At 38.6% G+C, this 22,075-nt stretch overlaps 1 protein-coding gene across 4 annotated transcripts in view; it reads right to left on the bottom strand.

Annotated features, from left to right (window-relative positions):
• ARMC2 (armadillo repeat containing 2) overlaps positions 1-22,075 on the bottom strand; it is a 168,955-nt gene that overhangs the window by 7,673 nt on the left and 139,207 nt on the right. For 2 of the 4 annotated variants that reach the window (XM_072643004.1, XM_072643003.1), the window contains exons 13-17: positions 13,430-13,748; positions 10,621-10,743; positions 10,195-10,308; positions 6,355-6,487; positions 5,410-5,570 (exon numbers count right to left, since the gene is read on the bottom strand). In XM_072643004.1, the coding sequence (XP_072499105.1) occupies positions 5,410-5,570; positions 6,355-6,487; positions 10,195-10,308; positions 10,621-10,743; positions 13,430-13,748 (850 nt within the window). Of the gene's footprint in view, positions 1-5,409; positions 5,571-6,354; positions 6,488-10,194; positions 10,309-10,620; positions 10,744-13,429; positions 13,749-22,075 lie in introns of those variants that run through there. The other 2 variants (XM_072643005.1, XM_072643006.1) reach the window with 2 other exon arrangements.

Here is a 22,075-nt window from a genome sequence, read left to right as displayed (position 1 = left end):
GTTTGTTGAAGGCTTGAGTTTTTCTTCCTTTGAAAATTACCTGTTAATATTCTCTGACCAATTATTAATTATGGAATTGCCCTTGTTCTTGAAAATTCAAATCTATTAAATATCTGGAAATGAGACTTTTATCAGAGTAACCTGCTTCAATGATTTTCCCCCCAATTAAATGTTTCCTTTCTAATTTTAAGTGCACTGCTTTGTGCAAAAATTTTAAATTTTAGGTAATCAAAACTGTCCATTTTATCTTCTGTAGTTCTCTAAATTCTCACTATTCTTTGTTTGATTATGACTTCTTCCCTTATCAATAAACTTATAAAGTAATTTCTTTCTTATTCCTTACTTCCTAATTTGCTTATTATGTGATTTCTTATCTCTAAATCATGATTAATTTAGAGCTTATCTTGGTATATGGTATGAGATGACAGTCTATACCCAGATTTCTTCCAGACTGCTTCCCAATTTTCCCTATAGTGTAATCTTTAGGCTTATGAGACACTATACTACAAGGTCCACAACCTCTCTATATCCTACTCACTTCTCAACTCCCTGCATAATGGAATTTCTCTCTGCAAAGTTACCAACACTCATTTAATTGCTAAAGGCAACTGTCTTTTCTCAAACTTCATCCTTTCTGATCATTCTGCAGTATTGGATACAACTGCTCCCTCCTCCTGGATCCTTTTTTCTTCATGGATCTTCTTAGTTCACCTTCTACCTGGCTGGCTGTTCCTTCTTAATTTTCCTTGGTGGATCATCATCAATGATGAACCTTTATCTGTGGGTACTCCTTGGACTTCTGTCCTGAGCCCTCTTCTCTCTGCATTCTTTCTCATGGTAATTTCACCAATTCTCAAGCAGATAACACCCAGAACTATATATAGAGCCATTTCCTCTCCTTTGAACTCCAGTCTCAATTACCTCATTAGATATTTCCAAGTAATTGTTCTATAAGCATATCACAGGGACAGCGAGGTGGCTCAGTGGATAGAGTGCTAGGCCTGAAGTCAGGAAGACTCATCTTCCTGAGTTCAAATGTGGCCACAGAAACGTACCAATTGTATGACCCCTGGCAAGTCACTTAACCCTGTTTGCCTCAGTTTCTTCATTTGTAAAATGAAATGGAAAAAGAAACAACCACTCTAGGATCTTTGCTAAGAAAGTCCCAAAAAGGGTCATGAAGAATTGGATAAAACTGAGCAATGAAAACTCACTAAAAACATATCACTCATGTCCAAACTAGGGCTCTTTACTTCCTCCTTTCTCAATTCACCTATCTCCCCAGTTTTCCCATGTCAATCAAAGACCAGAGGGTCAAATACTGAAGATGAAGCTTCACTATTTTAGTTACATAATGAAAAGACAGGATCCACTGGAAAAGACCTTGATGTTGGAAAAGGCTCTGATGTTGGAAAAGATTGAAGGCAAAAAGAAAAGGGGATGGCAGAGGATGAGATGAACAGAAAATGTCATGAAAGCAATGAATATGAGCTTGAACAGACTTCAAGAGACAGTGGAGGATAGAACAGCCTGGCATACTATGGTCTATGGAGTCAAAGAGTTGGACTGAACAACACCAAAGTACCATCTTCCTTCTAATCACAAAGATCACAATGGTGTCATTCTCAATTCCTCTCTCCATTATTCCACCAAACCTTATTAGTTACCAAATCTTGCCAATTCTACTTCCACATTTTCTTGCATTTATCCTCTTTAGTCACACAGCCATCAGTCAAAGAAGGCCCTCATCCATCACCTCTCACTGAAACAGCCTCATTATTGATCCCCCTGCTTCCAATTTCTCAAGAATCACAACCTTTAGAGTTAGAAAGCACTGCTCTCAGCCATGTAGTTTGTTCCTCACTACAATAAGCCTGACAATCCAGCCTCTTCTAGAAGCCCTCCAATGAGAGAAAATGCAAGGCAGATCATTCCACTTTGAAACAGCTCTAATTGTTGTGAAGTTTTACTAACATCAAGACTAAATTTCCTCTTTGCAATGTCCACTTTTTGCTTCTGGTTCTGCCTCCTGGGACCAAATAGACCAAGTCTGATCCTTCTTCCACTCAACAGCATGTCAGGATATTTGAAAAAGAGCATTATGTCATCTCTACGCGTCATCTTCTACATGCCAAGCATCCCTAATTCCTTCAACTCAAGGCCCAACACCATCTTGGTCACTCTTCTCTGGATCCTTATGATCCCACTGATTTCCTTCCTACCTGTGGTACCCAGAACTAAGCAGAACAATCCTGTTGTGATTGTCCACAGCAGAGTCCAGAGGGACTATCACCTCTCCATTCTTGGAAGCTGTGCTTTTCTTAATACAGTCCAAGGTGCATTGTTTGGACTGCCATATTGTCATGTAGACTCAAACTGAAGGTGCAGTCCATTAAAACCCCCAGATCTTTTTCAAACAAGACTTTTCTAACCATACCTCCTCTATCATTTCCTTATAAAGCTAATTTCTGTATCCAAGTATAAGATTATATTTATCCCTATTGAATTTGCTGTTTTTAGATTCAGGCCAATGTTCTAGCCTGTAAAGATATTTTTGGTTCCTGTCATATTCTCTCCAATCTGACATCTACAAAACTGCCAAACTGATTATTACCAAAGTAGAAGTATGACTGCCATTCATGCTCAAGAAACTCCAGAGGCTTCCACTGACTTTAGGATAAAATACAAGTTCTTTGGTGTGGCATTAAAAGATCCACACAATCTGGTTCTTTTCTAGGATTTTTACACATTACTCCTTTTCAAAAACTATATTCCAGGCAAACCATCCTTGCAAATAATAATTCATGTATGGTTTTTGTACATGCCCACCACACCTGGAATGCATTCCTCACTTTCACTTCCAACAATTCTACATCTCTTAAAGGCTCAGTTCAGGTGTCACACACTATTAGAGGCTTCTCTTGCTCTACCCACTTTAGTTCAGGATGCCTCCCCTCCCAATATTATTTTATATTTATTTATCCATGTTCATATTTTTCACTACAGTAGAATGTAAGCTCCTTGAAGTCAGGGCTATTTATTTGCTGAATAAAACAAGGAATGAATATTAGACAAATTAATCTAATTTTAGTTCAAAATGGGAAAACAGAAAATTGGAACAGACTAGACAGGAAGAATCAGAAATAACTGAACTCAATAACTCAGTGTATAATAATAAACCACAAACATAAATTACCTGGTGAATCTTACCTATTTGGAAAGAATCGCTGGGAAAACTGAAAAGTAGTTTAATAGAAATTAGGTTTAGACCAATATATACAATATACCACAATAAACTGAAAATGGAACAGTGATATGAATATTGAATATCATTAAATACAAGTGTATTAAAATATAAACATATTAAATACATATTAAAGGCTATACCATTAAAAAATAGAGTACAATCAAATCAGTACCTTTCACATCTATGGCTTAGAGGATAAAAGACAAAGGATAGAGTCAGTTTTTCAAAATATAACAGAAAATTTTGATTTCATAAAACTGAAAATCTTGTACAAATACAATTAATGAAACGAGAATAAAAAGTGACACAATATACTAGGGGGGAAATCTTCATACCAAATATGTCTAAGATTCTGATACAAGTCTGAGACTCAAGGTATAAAGGCAACTAACAGAAACAGATAAGACCAAAGGCCATTCCTCAAAAGTGATATAAAAAAAGATATGAAAAAACATTTCTCAAAATAAAAATTGCAAACCATTAGCAACTACATTAAACATTACTCCAAATAACTAATAATGATAATCAAAGCAATTCTCGAAATTTCACCCCATAGTCAGCAAATTGACAAAGTGCAAAAAAAAAAAAAAAAAAGAAAACCACCTAGAAATTGTCAGTGTTGGAAGGTTTTTGGAAAGAGGTATGCCAATTCACTTTTGGTGGAGTTGTGAACAGGCAAAACCCCTCTAGAAGGGAATCTAAAATTATATGAAGAAGGCAACTAAAATATCCATACTTTTTGACCCAAAGGTTCTACCATTAGGCACATGCCTGAAGAAGATGATTTAAAAAAAAAAAAAGTGGGGAGGAGAACTGGGTCTTGTAGACACCAAAATATTTTATGGCAGCATTTTTTGCTTAGTAAAGAACAAGAAACAAAAGTGCTGCTATTAAGTTTTCTGGTGACTACAAATGTCTAGAAAACAGAGACACAAATATAAAACTGAGACTGTCCCTACCTTGAAGAGCCACCATTTTAGGTAGGCTCAACACAGTCAGTAGAACGGTGGCCAGAAAAGGGAGTTTTGGTTTGAGGAGGCACAGAGATAGTGAGCTGAGTGATGGTGTAGTTAAATTTTAAAGAAAATTCCAGTAGCAATGACAGTATTCATTTGATTACTGTTTATAGAACAACAAGTAGAAAGCAGGATTTGGGGGAAATGGATGGAAAGGCAGATAGTAAGACTCCTAGATTGGTCCTGGTTAGTGGTTGGATGGGATTTGTAGAGCCCTAAGTATAGGGGAAGGATAGGTTGGGGAGATCTTCTTAGCATTCCAACAGTTTAAAAATTATCTTGACATCTTTTTCCTGGATACAGTAAGCTTAATACTGATCTTACAAATGCGATCTTCCAAATCAATTCCAGTTTTTAGTCTATTTTGTTAAAAGTTCTGGTTGGACAATATTAATATACATACTACTCCAAGGAAGTAACATAAAGCACCCAGATCAAAAAGAATCAAACCACATATACACGAGCAGACAGAGAAGATACAAAAATATATCTTATACTTTAAATGTGGTGAAAAAATTACTTAAGAATGTAGAAATATTTCTTAAGAAACAATTGAAAAACCTTTAAAAAAAAAACTACACACTGTGCCATCATCCTTTTCTCTAACACAAGAATACAAATCTGGTCTACTTAGAGCAAAAGTGAAAACAGAACTGGATAAAGACACCCTGGTATTACAAAATTAGTTTGTAATCTTGGCTAGTTACTTCAGATAAGTATTATAAGAACATCTACAAAGAAGTATAAACAGGAGATACTGACTCGAAACTGCACGATCTGAATTATATGAACTGAGTCCCAACTCTGCCACTAACTGTTTGGCTTTAGAAAAACTGCTTAACCTCAAGAGATCAAGAAGAATCTTCTCATCTGTCAAATGGATGTAATGACTATCTATCCTAGAGACCTCAGAGCTGTGCAGATCAAATAAAAATAATGTATGTGGAGCCACTTTGAAAACTATACAATAGCATATAAATGCAAAGTTATGGCAATACTATGCTAATGTTTCAAACGTCCTTTCATTCTCATAGAAACACATTTGTACACCTTACACACCTCATTTCACATGCCACAGTGTGTCAGAGATCATTTTTCAACATGAGTACACAGAAACTTTTGGCTCATTTGTTGTAAAATCCTTACCTAAAAATGATGACAATAAGACTAAGAGTGCGTTTGTGTCCTCATCTCCAAAACACGACGAAGGATTTGGGACATTTTCACTATAATTCCATAATGTTTTACAAACCAAGCAGGCCAGCTGCCAATCTGTGGGGCCAAAGTCTCTTAAACAATCCACTAACCTGGTAAAAGAAACAGGATTCAATTCAGTTCCATTCAACAACAATATGCCACATGCTGAGTACACTAATGGACACACAGACCTTCCTTATCAGGAAACTTGAGACATAAAGATGACGCGGCAGGAGTAGGGGTAAAATATGTAGAGTGATTGGGGCAGGGACCATTGAAAAATTCTGCATTTTTAAAAATGGTCATATTTATCTTTTGGTTGCATTTCAAACATATATAATTCAAGTCACATTTACCATATTCTACTGAATAATCAGTTCACTTCTAAAACAACAATTATAATCTTTGTCTAGGAGCAAATTCTTCCGGAGATTTTGAAAGAGTAAATGGAACAACAGTTCTTTTATGTGTGAGTAAATATGTATCCTCCCACTCCCCTCGCCCTGCCTCAAAGAGTTCCCCAAAAGGGTCTGGGCAATTGGGCACTGGACCCTGAAGTTTGACTTTGATTGATCTTCATTTGGGTTCCTCTGAACATACTCAGCAACTGACTCCAAAACAACACACACACACACACACACACACACACACACACACACACACACACACACACCTCACACCATTACTCTTTTTTCCCTGTTCCCACCAAGGCATGAGACATAGAGAAATCATTAACAGCACTTCCTCATGTAGAAATTGGGATCTTTCAATCTAGAATTAGCTTCTTTTAATTAAAAATGATAAAAACTGCCACCGCTTCCCTAAATGCAAAGCCCCCTATATCTTAGAAACATTAGATACCTAATATGTTTTGAACAGTGTCTTTTAACTCACTTTTTAATTCCGCCCCCTTCTTTTAGGATTACTCGCTTATCTTTGTCGACAGTGAGGTTTAGGAGAACTCCACAGGCAGAAAAGCAAACATCTTGGTGCTTAGCATCCAGCAATGCAATCATAAATTTGTAGACTGAGCAGGAAAAATAAAGGGTAGAGCAAAGAGAAGAAAAACACAATAGTGAAATCTCAAGAGGACACACAGTCTCATTTTTTCAAAAAGGACAGTGGGAAGGAGAAATGCCTTGCTTAGAAGTCAGTGATGGAGCAAAACACAGAACCCAAGCCTACTGACTTAAGACATTCTTCCTAATGGGGCAATAATAAAAGCAATTAATGATAATAACAACAAAGACCACTTACATTTGCATAGCACATTGTGGTATAAAGCACTTTATATATATGGTCTTCTAACCGCATACTTGTAGGTGGACAAATAGTATGAATTAGTAAAAAGAACTTGGAATCAGCAGGTAGACAAGGAGAGATTGAAGATAAATGAAAGGGGGACATAACAATGGAGGACAATCTGTTAGAGAGGACTAGATGGCATGAAGTCACTTGTGCCTATGGATGGGTTGGCTCTGGCAAGGAGAAAGGCCACCTCTTCATGTGAGACAGGAGTAAAAGAGATGGTGGCAGAAGGCATCTGAGTGATGAGAGATGGAGACTGTAGAAGGGGGAGCTCTCGATGAATGACCTTAATTTTTTCAGTAAAATATGAGGCAAGGTTCTTACTTGAGAAGGGAGGAGGAGGGGAAAGAAGAAATGGAGCCACAGGAAATTTGTGGAGAAATAAAAAGGTTTGAAAGAACCATTGTGATGAGTGGCATAGTGATTTAATTAGGGAGGTATATAAAAGGACTGCTTCACCACAGTGACAGCTTAGTTGAAGTTATGTAATAAATCTGTAGTGGACCCAGGCAACAGAACCTGATGATTTTCTCCACCTCTGTTCATCCACATGTATACTCAGAACCTTCAAAGGCAGCAGATGTTAGGAATGTTCCAAGGCCAAGACTTGGCAGGACAGAATAACGCAAAAGAGACTCAAGAGAATAGTGTAGAATTGAACTAGTTCACCAATGGGTCACAAGGGGGACAGAGGTGATGGGCTGGTAGAGAACTGAAATATCCAGTACTGGAAGTCATGAGGTGCAGACAAATAGCAGCATTTGGAGTGAAGGCAAATGGGGAGTTAGTAATATAGAATGCTATATTGTGATCAGATAAGGGAATCTCATAGTTAATTAACATGTCAGTGGTACATTTGTAAGTGATGGCAAGATCGAGAATCTGACCATCTTTGTGGCTGAGTTTGGACTACAATACTAGGTCTTATGAAATAAGTAAGCCAAGACATGTAAAGTTAGGGTATTTGAAGAAATATCAACATACATATTGAAGTCCCCCAGCATGAAAGGCAGGAGAAAAGTACTATAAATAAGGCACTTAACTGATTGAGAAAAGAAGGGGAGTATCTAGGAGGTTGGCAGATCTATACTTACCATAAATATAGACTGAAGGAAGAGAGGTTCCTGAGTGGTGGAGATAGAGGACTAGCCTAGAAGTGGAATGGGGAGCAAGGAATATTACAACTAATTCACCTCCGACAGAAAGTCAGGGGGGATGAGTGAAAATGCAGGTAGCACTGGAAAGGGTAGTATAAAAGACTTTATCATTAGGAGGAAGTCAAGTCTCAGTGTAAGCCAGAAGACAGAAAGAATAAGAAAGGAAACAATTTAAGATGAAAGCAATTTTATTGCCTATGGAGCGAGCAGGCCAGAGAAAACAATGGAAGGGGTGGGCAGTTTTGGAGTTGGGACACTGGGGTTGGAGATGAGAGGGTTCTAAGGCATAAGGAATCAGGAGGTGGCAAAGGGAAATGGGGTTTGGATAATGACTGAAAAGGGTCTAGAATCACTGTGAGAGGAAGGATATAATGCGCGGTGTTGTTAATCATTAAGGGAATATTTTCATAGATTTTCAATGTCCACAGGGTTTTGGAGTATCCACCCCAAATATACACATGGACTATCTGTGCCCAACCTGTGGTAGAGCATTCTGAGCTTGTATTCATCTGATCAGCCACAGTCAGACTCAATGAAACTTCACTTTATCATGGTGATATCATTTTGGTTCTCTTTGAAAATAAAGGATAACAACCAACAACCAACAGAAAATAAAGAGGAAATTCTTAAACAAATATTCATAGTCCAGCAAAATAAATTCCCACACAGACCATGTAAAAAACCATGTATCTAATTCTTCATTTTCAATCTATTACCTCTCTTGCAGGAGGCAGATGGCCTGTTTCATTCCTCTGGACTCATGATTTGTCATTGCATTCAGGAGAGTTCTAAAGTCTTTCAGTCATTTTTCCTTTGAAAGAGACCTCATTCTTCAGGGTATTGTAGCTCTGTGGACCAATATGGTGCCTAATATGGCAACCCTTGAACCCCATATCAATTTGGGTTGTTGTAAGGAAACTATTTCTGCAAACTTTACGGTGCTACATAAATGTAAGCTATTATCACTGTTATTATTACTGTACACAAACACCCCATGTTGGAGCATCTTCTGTGCTCCCACCTGCCAATATATTTCAGGTCTGAGCTGAAACTCCACATTGGAGAGAAATAGTGTAAAGGAATGGAGGAAAGAAATCTTTGGGCCTGAGATGTCCAGCCTAGAGCTAGAAAAGGGAGAGGGGGGAGTTCTTACTGCTACTCTGGAAGTCTTACCACTGCTCTGCCCTTCTGTATGTTTGACCCTCATCCCATCCACACCTCATAAGGGAAAGAAGAAGCCTCTTTGTCTAGCAGGAGGACAGGAAAATACGGATTTCAGAAAAGGCTGATGTCTCTGCAACTCCTCCCCTCTAAGAATTTTGCCCTGACCACAGCTTGATTTTCAAGGGTCAGAAGAGAATCTCTAGCTCAAGCCCTAGGCGGTTTCAGTGAAGGTCTCAGCAAGAATGGGCCAAGCTCTGACCTAATCCCTGAAAAATCAACTCTAGAGATGAAAGAAGCATGATAACTCTTAGTAAAAGGAATGCACTCAGAACCCAGTTTGGACTCGGGCAAAATAAAGAGACCAGCAGTCAGCCAGTTGATAAACATTTATCAAGCTCCTTCTATGTGCCATGCACTTGTGCTAAGTGCTGCAGATACAAAGAAAGGTAAAAGGCAGACAGCCTCTGCTCTCAAGGAGGTCCTAATCTACCAGAGAAGATAACATACAAACAACGATGTACAAACAAGTTATAAACAGCAGAAATTAGATCTATTGAGTAGAAGGAAAACACTAGAGCTAATAGGAAGTGGGACAGGCTTCAGTAGAAGCTGGGATTTTTTTTACCTGGAACTTGAAGGAAACCAGAGAAGCCAGAAAGCAGAGATGAAGAGGAAGAGCATTCCAGGCATAGGGGTCAGTCACTGAAAAATGCCTGGGAGATGGAGTGCCTTGTTTGAGGAACAGCAGAGACCACTATCACTAGATCAAAGAGAATGCGGAGCTGGGTGTAGAGTATAAGAAGACTGGAAAGGTTCAGGTTATGAAGAGCATTTAGTGTCCAACAGAGGATTTAATATCTGATCCTGGACTTAACAGGGAGCATCCACTGGAGTTTGTGTTGGGGGAAGAGAGGGTAAAGAGGAGGTGATATGGTCAGACCTGCCGAGCCCTCACTGCTAGGAAGTTAGCCATAAAGCTTTGAACTTAAAAGAAAAAGTATGATCATAGCATGCTAAATCTCACCCAGAAACCACCTGACTAAAGGAAAAGTCAAAGCTAAATCAGCAAGACATATTTGCTAATGAATGTGTGCCATGCGCTCACCGTTTTTCTGAACAATGAAGTCACAAATCTCATCATATTGGGAAAGATTGCCAAAGACTCGCACGGCCTCCAGGATTCCATCCATGTTGCTGCTCATTAGAAGCTTTAAGAGCACTGATGTTGATTGTTTTAGAAAATAAAGTAGAGGGAGTTAAGAAATGCTTCACTTCTGTAGCCCTTAAAACACCAATATCATACTAAATGCAAGTAACTGAAAAGTCCAAAATGATATTAATACCATTAATACCAAATTAAAACCAAATAGTGAATTACTATGGCAAGTGGATTTTTAGTTTTGCTCTTAGGAATGAATTAGGCTCTTTTTTTGCATGTTAAATGCAAAAAAATACTAATGGCTTATGTCTAAATAATGGAATCAAAATGTTAAAGAAGAACTAATTAACCCCAAGTGACCCAGAACTTCACATTCAGCGATGCGCAGTTTTCGGTCCTGAATGATGGAATTCTTCACTTGGTAGAAAGACAAATTGTTGATGGTTGCTGTAGCATTAATTACCAATTCCTCACATTCGTCAATTGATTTATATTCTGAAAAGAAAAAAACTCACTTATGAAACCACTCACCACAGCCAGAGTATAGAGCACATCACAACTTCAATGTCAGCCATAATCTGCACTTTGACAGTTTTATTTAGGCTCTATTTTCTAAGGCTAGAATCAATCAACAGGTGTGGTGTTTTTTTTTAATTGTCTATTTTGTGCCAAAGCACCATTTTCGGCACTAGGAAAGATAACATTTAAAAAACAATAAAGATATTAATAATAATTCTTCACATTTGCATAGAGCTTTATGGGATTTCTCATATGATCCTTAACACTAATCCTGTGAGATAGGTTGGATGAGTATTATTATTTTTCAGCTCCAAAATTTTATGCCACTATCATCTAATGATCCTCCATTTTAAAGACGAGGAATTAGGGCTCAGAAAGATTCATATTATCAAAGGTTCTTTAGATCTTGAGCTAGAAGAAAGTACCTCTGAAGTCATTTAGTGTAAACTCTGTCATTCTACAGATGAGGAAACTGAGACCCCGAACGAGTGACTTGACCAAGACCATGAAGAAAGTCAATGGCAGGTGGCAGGTGCAGACTCTGAACACAGGTCCTTACCACAACGCAGTATTTTTTTCACTTAACCTTCCTTTGCCTGAGATGCCTGGCTTCTGAGATCTCTTCCACCTTTCAGGCCTGCAGCTCACTATCAGCATATGGAAAATAATTTTTCTCCCAGGGCATAAGTTAACTATCTCTTTCTTCCCTAAGCTAGTTTGCTTATACACTTCTTTACTGGAAGTGTTAAAAAAAGTAATGAAATGGTAATAATAGAAAAAAGCAGCAGAAATGTAATTCTCATTTGAGCACCATGTTAAGCTTGAGAAACACAAAAGGGCTGCATTTATTAGACCACTTATTCTGATGTAAATTTGTACTCTCAAATTGGCTTGTGAAATCAAATTCTAAAGGGAAGTTTAGCAAGGCTTTTATTTATTTCTTGTTCATTCCATATGAAATTCTCTGCAAAAGCTATTCCAACCCCATCACAGTCACCCTCCCTTCCTACCTTGCTGAGATTGAGGCATTCCATTAAGAACTCTCTCACCCTCCCTATTCTCCATCTTAAAAAAAAAAAAAATTCTGTCTTCACTCTACTCTTCCTTCCCTCATCTCTGAGGAAGCATGCCTGCTCCTTGTCAGGCTAGCATAGTCCTCTTGATTCTGTCCTTTCCTGCCTCCTCCAGGACCTTGTGCCATCAAGTAGAGGGTCACCAATCTAAAACTGGAAGGTACCTCAGAGGTCATTCTAGTTCAACCTCATTTTTACAGATGAGAGAATGAGCTTCAGAGAGGTTAAGCTTTGCACAAGGTCACTTGGGTACTAAGTATAAAAGGTATTATGGTTCTTGACCATCAGAGCCAGGATACTTTCCACTATACCCCAAGTTTTCAATCTCTTTTGCCCGTTGACTCCTTTCCATTTATCTATATACATAAGTCAGACCTCCACCAGCCTTATAAAATGTTCCATTGATTACGCTTCAATAATAGTTCCCACCATTATAGTCCTTTAAGGTCCACAATAGCATTTCTTCACAATGACCCTAATGGTGGTGGAAATATCATCCCCATTTTTACATGTAAAGGATAGCTGAACAAATTATAGTTTACTCTTTTTAAGGAAGGATGGAAGGGATGGTTTCAGAGAAATTTGATTACCTAGACTGGATCAGAATCGGTGAATTCTGAAGTACCTTCCAACTCTAAGATCTGTGACCTTATCATCCTGTGTACTAATGGGAGGCAGGAATAACTAAACTAAATTGAACTAAACTAACTTAACAGATGATCTGCAAATTGCATTTTAGCTTCCTTCCAATCACTTAAACATAATCTTTTATTGAGGCTGACAGTAATAGCCAAACTAAGTATGGATTTTACTTCTTTTAAACCTAGAAGAGGCTGGGCGGGACACTGGTAGAGGCATTGGAAACATAGTTGAGAGCCAAATGCTGGCATCTCAGACCTAACACTTACCCGCAGAGTGACCATGAGCAAGTCCCTTAACATTCCTAAGCCTCAGTTTCTATGTATGTAAAATAGGTATAATGAGAGTATGACATGTCACAGGACTGTTGAGTGCAAAGGGCTTTGTAAACCTTAAAGCCCTATGGAAATTTGAGCTCTCTTTGTTATCATGTTCTTCATATGCCTGAGGGTACAGATTAGGATAAACAGTGATGTGAGTATTTACTTATATGTAACATATAACTGAGACAGTACATATAAAAACACTGAAAACAAAGTGATACATGTTAGCTATTGATTTAGGTAGAGCAATATAAATTAAAATTAAATGGTATATCTAAGAACATTACTTTTGTTTGACAAATTTTAACCATGTGGAATTCAGAGGACAAGGCTGAACTTTCACACTTTGTGTTTAATTTGGCTAGTTGCTGATTCCTATCATGGTATTTATGAAACTGTCCTGCAGTCTGAAGAAGGCTGGGGTGTGTCCTTTGAAAACAGAGGCCCACAGACAGAGCTGCATTAAAAGGGACTGTTAGTCCTAATCAGGGTCCACCACACCCATGCCTCTAAAACATGAATCATGCTGGAACCAGAAGATGCTCTCACCACCAGCAGACATTCCAACCTGCCTAAAGATTGAATAAAGATAACGGAAAGAAAGCCTGTTAGAAGGACGTCTCTTACCCAGTGTTGTGACAAGCAATGCCACTACTTGCTGGTTCGCAGCCAAAGCTGCCCCTATACTGGGGTGAATGGATATGTTGGCCAGTACTCGGATCACCTTTATAAGGACATCTTCCACCTCAGAAGGCTGTTTGCGTTTCTTGTTCTTTTCTTCTTCATCATCCATCCTTTTCATAGAATTCAAATCCATTTCATAGTAAGTACTGAATAATGATAAGAGGGTTTTGATGCAATCTTTCTCCTTAGAAAACTGTTCCCGGGCTTGATTATTTTTCGCAGTTAGGTTGCCAAGAATGAAAACAATACGAACAACTAAATCCTATAAGAAAAACAAATAATAAGAATTATATAGGTAGAAAAAAGATTGGAAAATTTATCAGGAAAAATTACAGTATTTTCCTGATTTCTCAATGTAAAACAGAACAAATCTAGATTCTTCGGATGGTATTTGATCCTCAAAGTTGGGGGTCAACTGACAGAAGAGATAAAAAGCAACTGACAAGCTGTGAAAAAGAACAAACTAACGCTATTAAAAATTCAAGGAAAGACTAGTCAAACTGGAAAAAAAATCACCAACTATCTTCCTTTTCTCTCAGAAAACAGCGAGATGAACAGGATTTGGTTATCAATAGTCATGTAATTAGGTATTTAGATTCTAAACTCATCTCTAACATATTTCTTTAATATTTAAGTGCCTATATGTCCAAAGGGCTATAAAAATGCGCATACCCTTTGACCCAGCAATATTGCTTAAGACCCACATGTACAAAAAATATTTATAGCAGCTCTCTTTGTGGTGGCCAAGAACTGGAAATCAAGGGAATGCTCATCAATTGGGGAATGGTTGAACAAGTTGTGGTATATGAATGTGAGAGAATTATTGTGCTGTATGAAATTATGAGGGGGTCAGTTTCAGGAGAACATTATACAAAGTAACAGTCACAGTGTATGAGGACTGTTTCTGATAGATTTTGCCCTTCATTAGAAATGCAATGACCTAAAGCATTTCCAAAGGACTCTTGATGCAAGATGCCATCCACATAAGTTGTTCACTTAAAATTCACTTAAATTGATTTAAAATGATCTAAACCTAAATGACTATTTCTCTAGTCTAATCTAAATTATCTGCAATCTGATAATAGTTCAGATGCTGATCCAGATTATCTTCATGTATATGACAGTTATTAATTGACAAATCTCAATGTTCCCCTAGGGAACATCCATTTGCTCAGGTCCTTCTGTGAGCAGTTGATAGTACCACCTAAAGAATGCCAGGGGACTCTTTTCATGCTTTGTTTAAGCTCACCATCATGGGCAGCACTGGGGTATTCTCAAAGGTTGCTGGTGGTAGTTTACACCCAAAATACACCCTGGAACTCCTCTCTAAGTATAATATAAGACCAGTGGTAGTGCAAAACTACCATGAGTTCTTTAAGGAGCTGCAAATGACATGGATTTTTGCCAGTGTAGCTCACCCTTGAACCTTTTTTGAAGTACACTGTGCTTGCTTTATATGTGGTATCAGTAAAGTGATCTTAGTTAAACTAGGTAATGGCTGAATCTGTCTCACCTCTAGCCAGGTGGCAGCTATGTCTATTTCCTCTCTTGTACGAATTTGTACCAAGAATGTTCTGATCATAAGACTAAGTGGTTACCCAATGGCCAAATCTAACAGAGAGATATAGTATAGATGCAAGTCCCACAGATCAACAAACCAGAACTCTTTCAGACTATGCTCCTCTGAAAGAAAAGACTATTTTCAAATTCCCAGTCTTGGAGACTAGGATTGATAGGGCCATATAAGTAAACAAGGAAGTAAATATGTGTATATATGTGTTTACATGTGTATAGGCACACATAGGTATGTATTACACATATACTTACATGTACAAGATACCCATTTATATACATGCATGTAAGATATGCATGATTATGTATCATTACCCTGTAACTCCATTAAGTATAAGACTAATAGCAGTACAAACTACCTTGGTCTCCTCTAAGAAACTACTGGTGGCATGGAATCTTGCTCATGCTAGAGGTGCATATTAACATTTATATACATATATACATACATACATGTATACATACCTTTATAAATATGCATTTCTACAATCTGAAATTAAAATCAGCTCTGTGAAATGCATCTGAAAACTTTATACATGCATGTATACATACATAACATTTATTCATCTACTCATCTATCACCCTATTTATTTATGTAATTGATTATTTTAGGCTGTACTGAGTACAGAACTTAAATGTACAAATAACCTATGTGGTCAATACCTGATTCTGCTTCAATGGGACCTTCTTCCAGGTAGTCCCAAACATTATAGGCTGAATGAAATGTGGACCATCAGATGATTTGTCAATTAAAAAAGTAAAATTGATACTGAACTGTCTGGACTGTATATGAGACATATGCTCTAAAAACACTAATATGTACACTTAGCAATTCTCTCAGGAAAGGGAGAGAAATAAGTTAAATGAAGACAACTTCCTGTCCACTCTCCTCTCATGAGGAGCCTCTACCCAAGTACACTGGAAAGGAAAATGATGCACTGTGATGCCATATCATCATAAAAGCCAAAATATCGATGTGCATACCTGTGATACCACATCACCAATTTACCTATTTTTATCAAAATCCTAAAGCCTTCCCATTAGTCAGTGAACATTTGTTGAGGACCTACCTACGTGCCAGGCACTGTGCTAAGCAATGGGGAATACAGATAAAGGCAAAAAATAGTCCATGCCCTCAAGGAGTTCACAGAGTAATGGAGAAGACAACATGCAAACATATACAAACAAGCTATATGCTAGATAAATTGGAAATAATCAACAGAGTGAAGGAGGTACTTGAATGACTTCCTGTAGAAGGTGGGATTTTAGTTGTTATCTTGAAAGCAGAGATGAGGAGGAAGAGAACTGTAGGCACGAGGGGCAGCCAAGGAAAATGCCCAGCGTCTGGCAATGGAGAATCTTGTGTGAGGAATAGCAAGGAAGCCAGCGTCATGGACCACAGACAAGCTGGGGCTAAATAAGGTATCAAAAGACTGGGAAAGATGGGGAAGGAAGAAGATGGAGCAGGTTAGGAAGGTACAGTGGTGACATGATCAGACCTAAAATTCAGGAAAATCAGAATGGAATGGGGGAGAGACTTGTGGTAGGCAGACCAACTCCAGGCTACTGCAATAGTCCAGCCATGAGATGATGAGGGCCTGAACCAGGGTGGTGGCAGTGCCAGAGGAGAGAAGATTGCATATATGAGATATGTTAAGAAGGTAAAATTGACCTGCCTTGGCGACAGATTAGACATGGGAGTAGGGATAAGAGAGAGTGAGGAGTCAAGAATGATTTCTAGGTTCTGAGCCTGGATGACTGGACGGATAGTAGTGAAGTTAGGAAAGAGGGAATGTAGGGGGGAGGGGAAGAGGACTTCAGTTTCAGACAGGCTGAATTTAAGATATCTGCCTGGTTGCTGTCCTTCATAATCGAAGAGGACCAAAAATGACAGCACTATGTGGGGGGTCAATGTACAGTGTATCTGACTTTAGCTGATCAGACCCATAGGAGCTCAGAAAAGTTCTACCACAGGTTGGCACAAATAGTCCACATGAACATTGGAAGTGGGGATGATTCTAAATTGGTGCATCTCAAGTTTCTTTGGAGCTACTACTAATTCTGCTCAACAGCAGGCAGGAAAATTCAGTTTGAGATGTACAACAGGCAGTTAAAGATGCAAGACTGAAGGTCAACAGAGAGGTTGGGCTGGGTGATCATGGACATAAAGATGATAACTAAATCCATGGGAGCTGATGAGATTAAAAATTCACATTATTTCTTTCTATTTAGTGCCATGGTTGTTAAGTGAGAAGAGAAAAAGTCTTTTCTTTTTCTACAAAAGAACTTTGGGCATATCATCATTTAAGCACTCTGGGCCTTCATATGGGAAAGTAAATAAATAAGAAGGTCTCTAAGGAGGGGCAGTCCATTAACTCCACATTTTATGAGGCCCTAGTTCTTTGATGATTTCAGCTTCCTCTTGGGCCTAAGCAAGGCCCAGATCACCAGACAAAGTACAAAGGGGAAGACAAGCTCAAGTGTACTAGAAGCTAAGACAGTCTGAGGGCCAACTTCAGATAAAAAAAGACCACTGTATGATGAGCCATACTACAGATAGGTAACAGGCAGTTGCCTAGAGCACAGCAAGGGACATCTTAAAAATGTTACTTTCTACAAATACACGTGTGTGTGTGTGTTCAGAAAATTCTATTTTCCAGAAAGATTATAGCATTATAGGATCTAGAGTGGGAAAGAACTTCAGAGAACATTAATGTTATCTTTTCCAACACTGAGCAGACATCACTGCCTTAACCAAATATGTTTAATGATTTCTTACTGCCTGCTGAGTATCATCCAAGGGGCTCAAAATATAGCTCTTTGATGATTTCAGCATCACATTCAAGGGGTTCAAAATCTGGCTAAATGCTATTTTTTTAAACCTTATCTCATATTACTTCCCTTGGTGTCATCTCCAGAGCACATCCCAGATTTCTCACCTCCAGGCTTTTGCTCACATCATTCTCTACCCCAACAACATCCCAGAAACTTTCCTTGATTGCCCCAGAGGTAATGATCTCTTCCCCATCTGATTTCCTCATCTGTATCACATTATTTAAGTACTTATCACATTTTAATATGTATTAGTCATTTATGTACCTTTATCTCTCATAAAAGATTGTAATTTCCTCAGGAGTAGGGATTTGTCTTAAGGACCCCCTTACTACTCCCCTGCCCTTGTCTTCAGAACTTCACCTCAGACCTCTCCATTACCATAAATTTCTAAGCCTGAATTCTTAAATTCCTTTCTCTGATCATAATCTCTTCTCTTTCCATCTTTTCTTTTTACACTGCAATGTCTTATTGAATTTTTATTAAAAATGGATGAATGAATTCAACAGAATCCTACAAAATCCCATTTAGATTTTGTCTTCCTCTAAGCAAGAACCCTGCCAAAGGTAAGAATGATTCTCACCAGGACCATCAGTGCCACACCCAAAACAATTAAAGTTGCTTCTTTCATCCTTTATGAAAAAATAGACTACAAATTCTATAACTTTTCCTTAAATTTTTTTCAAATTACTTGCACAAGTCAATGCACAAATTTCACAAGGATCTCAAAATTAAATCAAATCTAGAACAAACATTGAAACAACAAAATGCCAATGAATCCTGGGGAGAGAAGGGTAAAATGCAGATAGTCTAGTCTAACCAGTTTATATTGACTTTGCAATTTGGGTTAAAACAGTATCAGCCTAGCAACAGCCATAGCCAGTCAGAGCTTAGGCAAACAGCCTGACCTCAACTGTGTATTCCAGTTACAGTCTATCAGATATTCTCTTTAGTTAAGCATATGCTGTGTTGTTAATGAGCAAACACGTTACTCAATATGACCAGGCACTAACAGGCTTTAAAAAATATTATTGAAGTGGCACAAAACAAGTGATGACTCACTGTAAGACCTTGGTTAAGTCCTTTAAAGTCCTTCGGGCATGAGGTTCTGCGTCTGGACTGGGAGGGGCTGGGCAAGATAATCTCTGGGAGCCCCTTCAGCTCTAAGATTTTTCAGAATATAAAAAGCTCTTCTTAAGAGAATGACAAGTTCACTGTTCTGTTTTGTTTTTTCGCCAAAATGGTTTGTGGTCCCAAGAGCCTGGAACAAAAAGGCTCAGTTTTTCCGATTGCCCAGGATGGACAGAGGGTCCTCACAACTGTTCCCAGGAGATGCACTCTCAAAGAATGAGGCAAGCAGATCAATTGTGGAAGATTCTAAAGTCAGTCTGGTCAGACAGGCTTTGCCTAAACACACAGGGCTGTGGCAGCTAGATGGTGTAATGTGGATAGTGTCCCAGGCTTGGAGTCTTTCTGACTTCTTGACTTCAAAGCTGGCCTCAGACACTCACTAGCTGTGTGACCTTGAGCAAGTAACTTACCCCTATTTGCCTCAGTTTCCTCATCTATACAATGAGCTGGAGAAGGAAATGGCAAACTACTCCTGGATCTTTGCCAAGAGAACCCCAAATGGGGTTTCAAAGGGTTGGACATGACTGAAGCAAATGAACAGCGACATACAGGGACTAAAGGATCTGGGAGAAGAGAGGTTCAGAAACAAAACACATTTTCTAAAAAGCAGATAGAGTGGGGTTAACCAGAGGAAACTCTACCTGGAGGTTTTGTTTGTTTGTTTGTGCATCCTGTTTATGACAGAATATGCCAAGCCAACATCAGGGAGCTTCACACTACCTACCTAATACAACCCCCTGCAGATCCTTGCTCTATAATGCACAAGCCTCTAGGTCATTCTCCTTCCTTTCTCAAGGAGTTCAGTACATCCTATACCTGATTAACAATTCTTCCTTTTCATTCCCACCTGTGTCCTCCACCACAGGGATTTCAATATCCACACTGATGTTCTCTCAGAAATCTTAAGTCTCTCAGTTTATCAATCACTTTAACTGTCATAACCCACATCTTTACTGACCTTTGGCCGCCCAAAGGGATAGTTACACCTTAGAACTCACCTCGTCACTGGAGACTCATTAACTTGAACTCTTACATTCTACTCTCTGATCATAATCTTCTGTCCTATTTCTCCTCTAACCATGATCTTCAGTCTCTTCATCTCTTCTGAGTCTTCCATTACCTTTGTCTCAGCCTCTTTTGCTGCCCTTGACAGTCTTGATCCCATGTTAAATCCGTTCAACTAGACATTGTCCTTCACTCTTGGAGCCTTTGCTTCTTGTCCTGCTGCTGTCAACAACCTGCCAATCCTCAACAGTGGATCATCCCCAAAAGCTAACCGTGGCTACTGGGACTACTACACACTCATGTTACTTAATCTTGACTGGGCTCTCACTAATGTACAGTAACTGTCGGATTCCCATTCCAAACTCCATCTTCAAGCCCCCAGTGCCACCCCCTCCATAACTCTTTTTCAGAAGATGACTCTGCTTCCTACTTTACTGAGAAAATTCCATTCTGACTTCTCTACAAGACATCCCCCTTTATTATCTTCACCTTCTCATTTATCTTCAATCTTGTCCTGTCTGCAAGCTGCTTCCCTGCTTCTATAAACCTGCCCATGTCTCTTTCATTCACAAAAAAACCCCTCATTATATCTCTTCATGTCTCTGGCCATCTGTCCAATTCTCTTCCTCTCTTTTGGGACTAAATTCCTTGAGGGAGCTAGCTACAATCCAAGTGCCCACTTCCCTTCTTCACTCTGTGCAGGCTGATTTCTGATCACATTCCACTGAAACTGCTCTCTTTCTTAATGGCCAAATCGAATGGTCTCTTCTGAATCCTCATCACACTTCTTGACCTCTCTTCAGCCTTTAATATTATAGATCACTCTCTTCTCTCTAAATAACCTCATATCTGCATGTAAGCAATATATCTTTGTTTATTAAATCCCTTATAATTGTTCCTTCACGTTTTTATGTTTCTCTTCGCTCCAATGTTTAAACTTCAAAGTTTCTCTGCACCTCTGGTCTTTTCATCAGGGAGACTTGGAAGTCCTCTATTTTATTAAAAATCCATTCTCCCTCCCCATAGTATTATACTCAGTTTTACTGGGTAATTTATTCTTAGCTGTAAGCTCTTGTCTTTTGTCTTCTGAATATCATATTCCAAGCTTTCTGCTCCTAAAGAATGATGGCTGCTAAATTACGTGTGATCCTGACTGTGACTCTTTGGTATTTTAATTCTTTCTTTCCAGCTGATTGCAGCATTTTTTTCTTTGATTTGGAAAAACTGGATTTTGACTATGAGAGTTTTCATTTTGGAGTTTCTTTTAGGAAGTGATCAGTAAGGTTCCATTTCCACTCTGCCATCTGGTTCTAAGAGATCTGGGTAGTTTTCTCTTAAGATGCAGGAGGCCTAGATTCTTTTTTGGTCATGGCCAATAATTCTTAAATTTTTTTCTCCTTGATCTATGCTCCAGGGGAGTTGGTTACATCCTCTATTTTTTTTTTCAGCCTTTTGACTTTAATATTTTTGTTACTTTATGGAGTCACTGGCTTTAATTTGGTCCATTCTAATTTTCAGGGAGTTTATTACTTAGTAAAGTTTTATACATCTTCTTCTAAGCTGTTAATTCCCTTTTCAGTTCCCTTTTGCAGAGTTCTCATTTCTTTTCCATTTTCCCCCTCAAGAGTCCTAATTCAATTTGTAGAAGAAAAACAAACTCTTGCTATCAATTGGGGAATGGCTGAACAAATCATGGAATACTATTGTGCCATAAGAAGTGATGAACAGGAAGACTTCAGAGAGGCCTGGAAGGACTTACAGGAACTCATGCTGAGTGAAAGGAGCAGAACTAGGAGATCACTGCACACAGTAAGAACCACAGTGTGCAAAGAATTTTTCTGGTAAACTTAGTCCTTCACAGCAATGCAAGGACCTAAAACATTTCCAAAGGACTCGAGGCAAAATGCCATACACATCCAGAGAAAGGACTATGGAACTGGAACACAGAATGAAGCAGAATATTTTCTCTTGTGTTATGTGTTGTTTTCTTTGGGTTTTTCTCATGGTTTCTCCCATTCATTTTAATTCTTCTATGCAACATGACTAATGTGA

Source organism: Notamacropus eugenii, chromosome 2, assembly GCF_028372415.1.
Source record: "Notamacropus eugenii isolate mMacEug1 chromosome 2, mMacEug1.pri_v2, whole genome shotgun sequence".
NCBI lineage: Eukaryota > Metazoa > Chordata > Mammalia > Diprotodontia > Macropodidae > Notamacropus > Notamacropus eugenii.
Note: the sequence above shows the minus strand (reverse complement) of the source record. Positions and strands in the feature narration are given on the sequence as shown.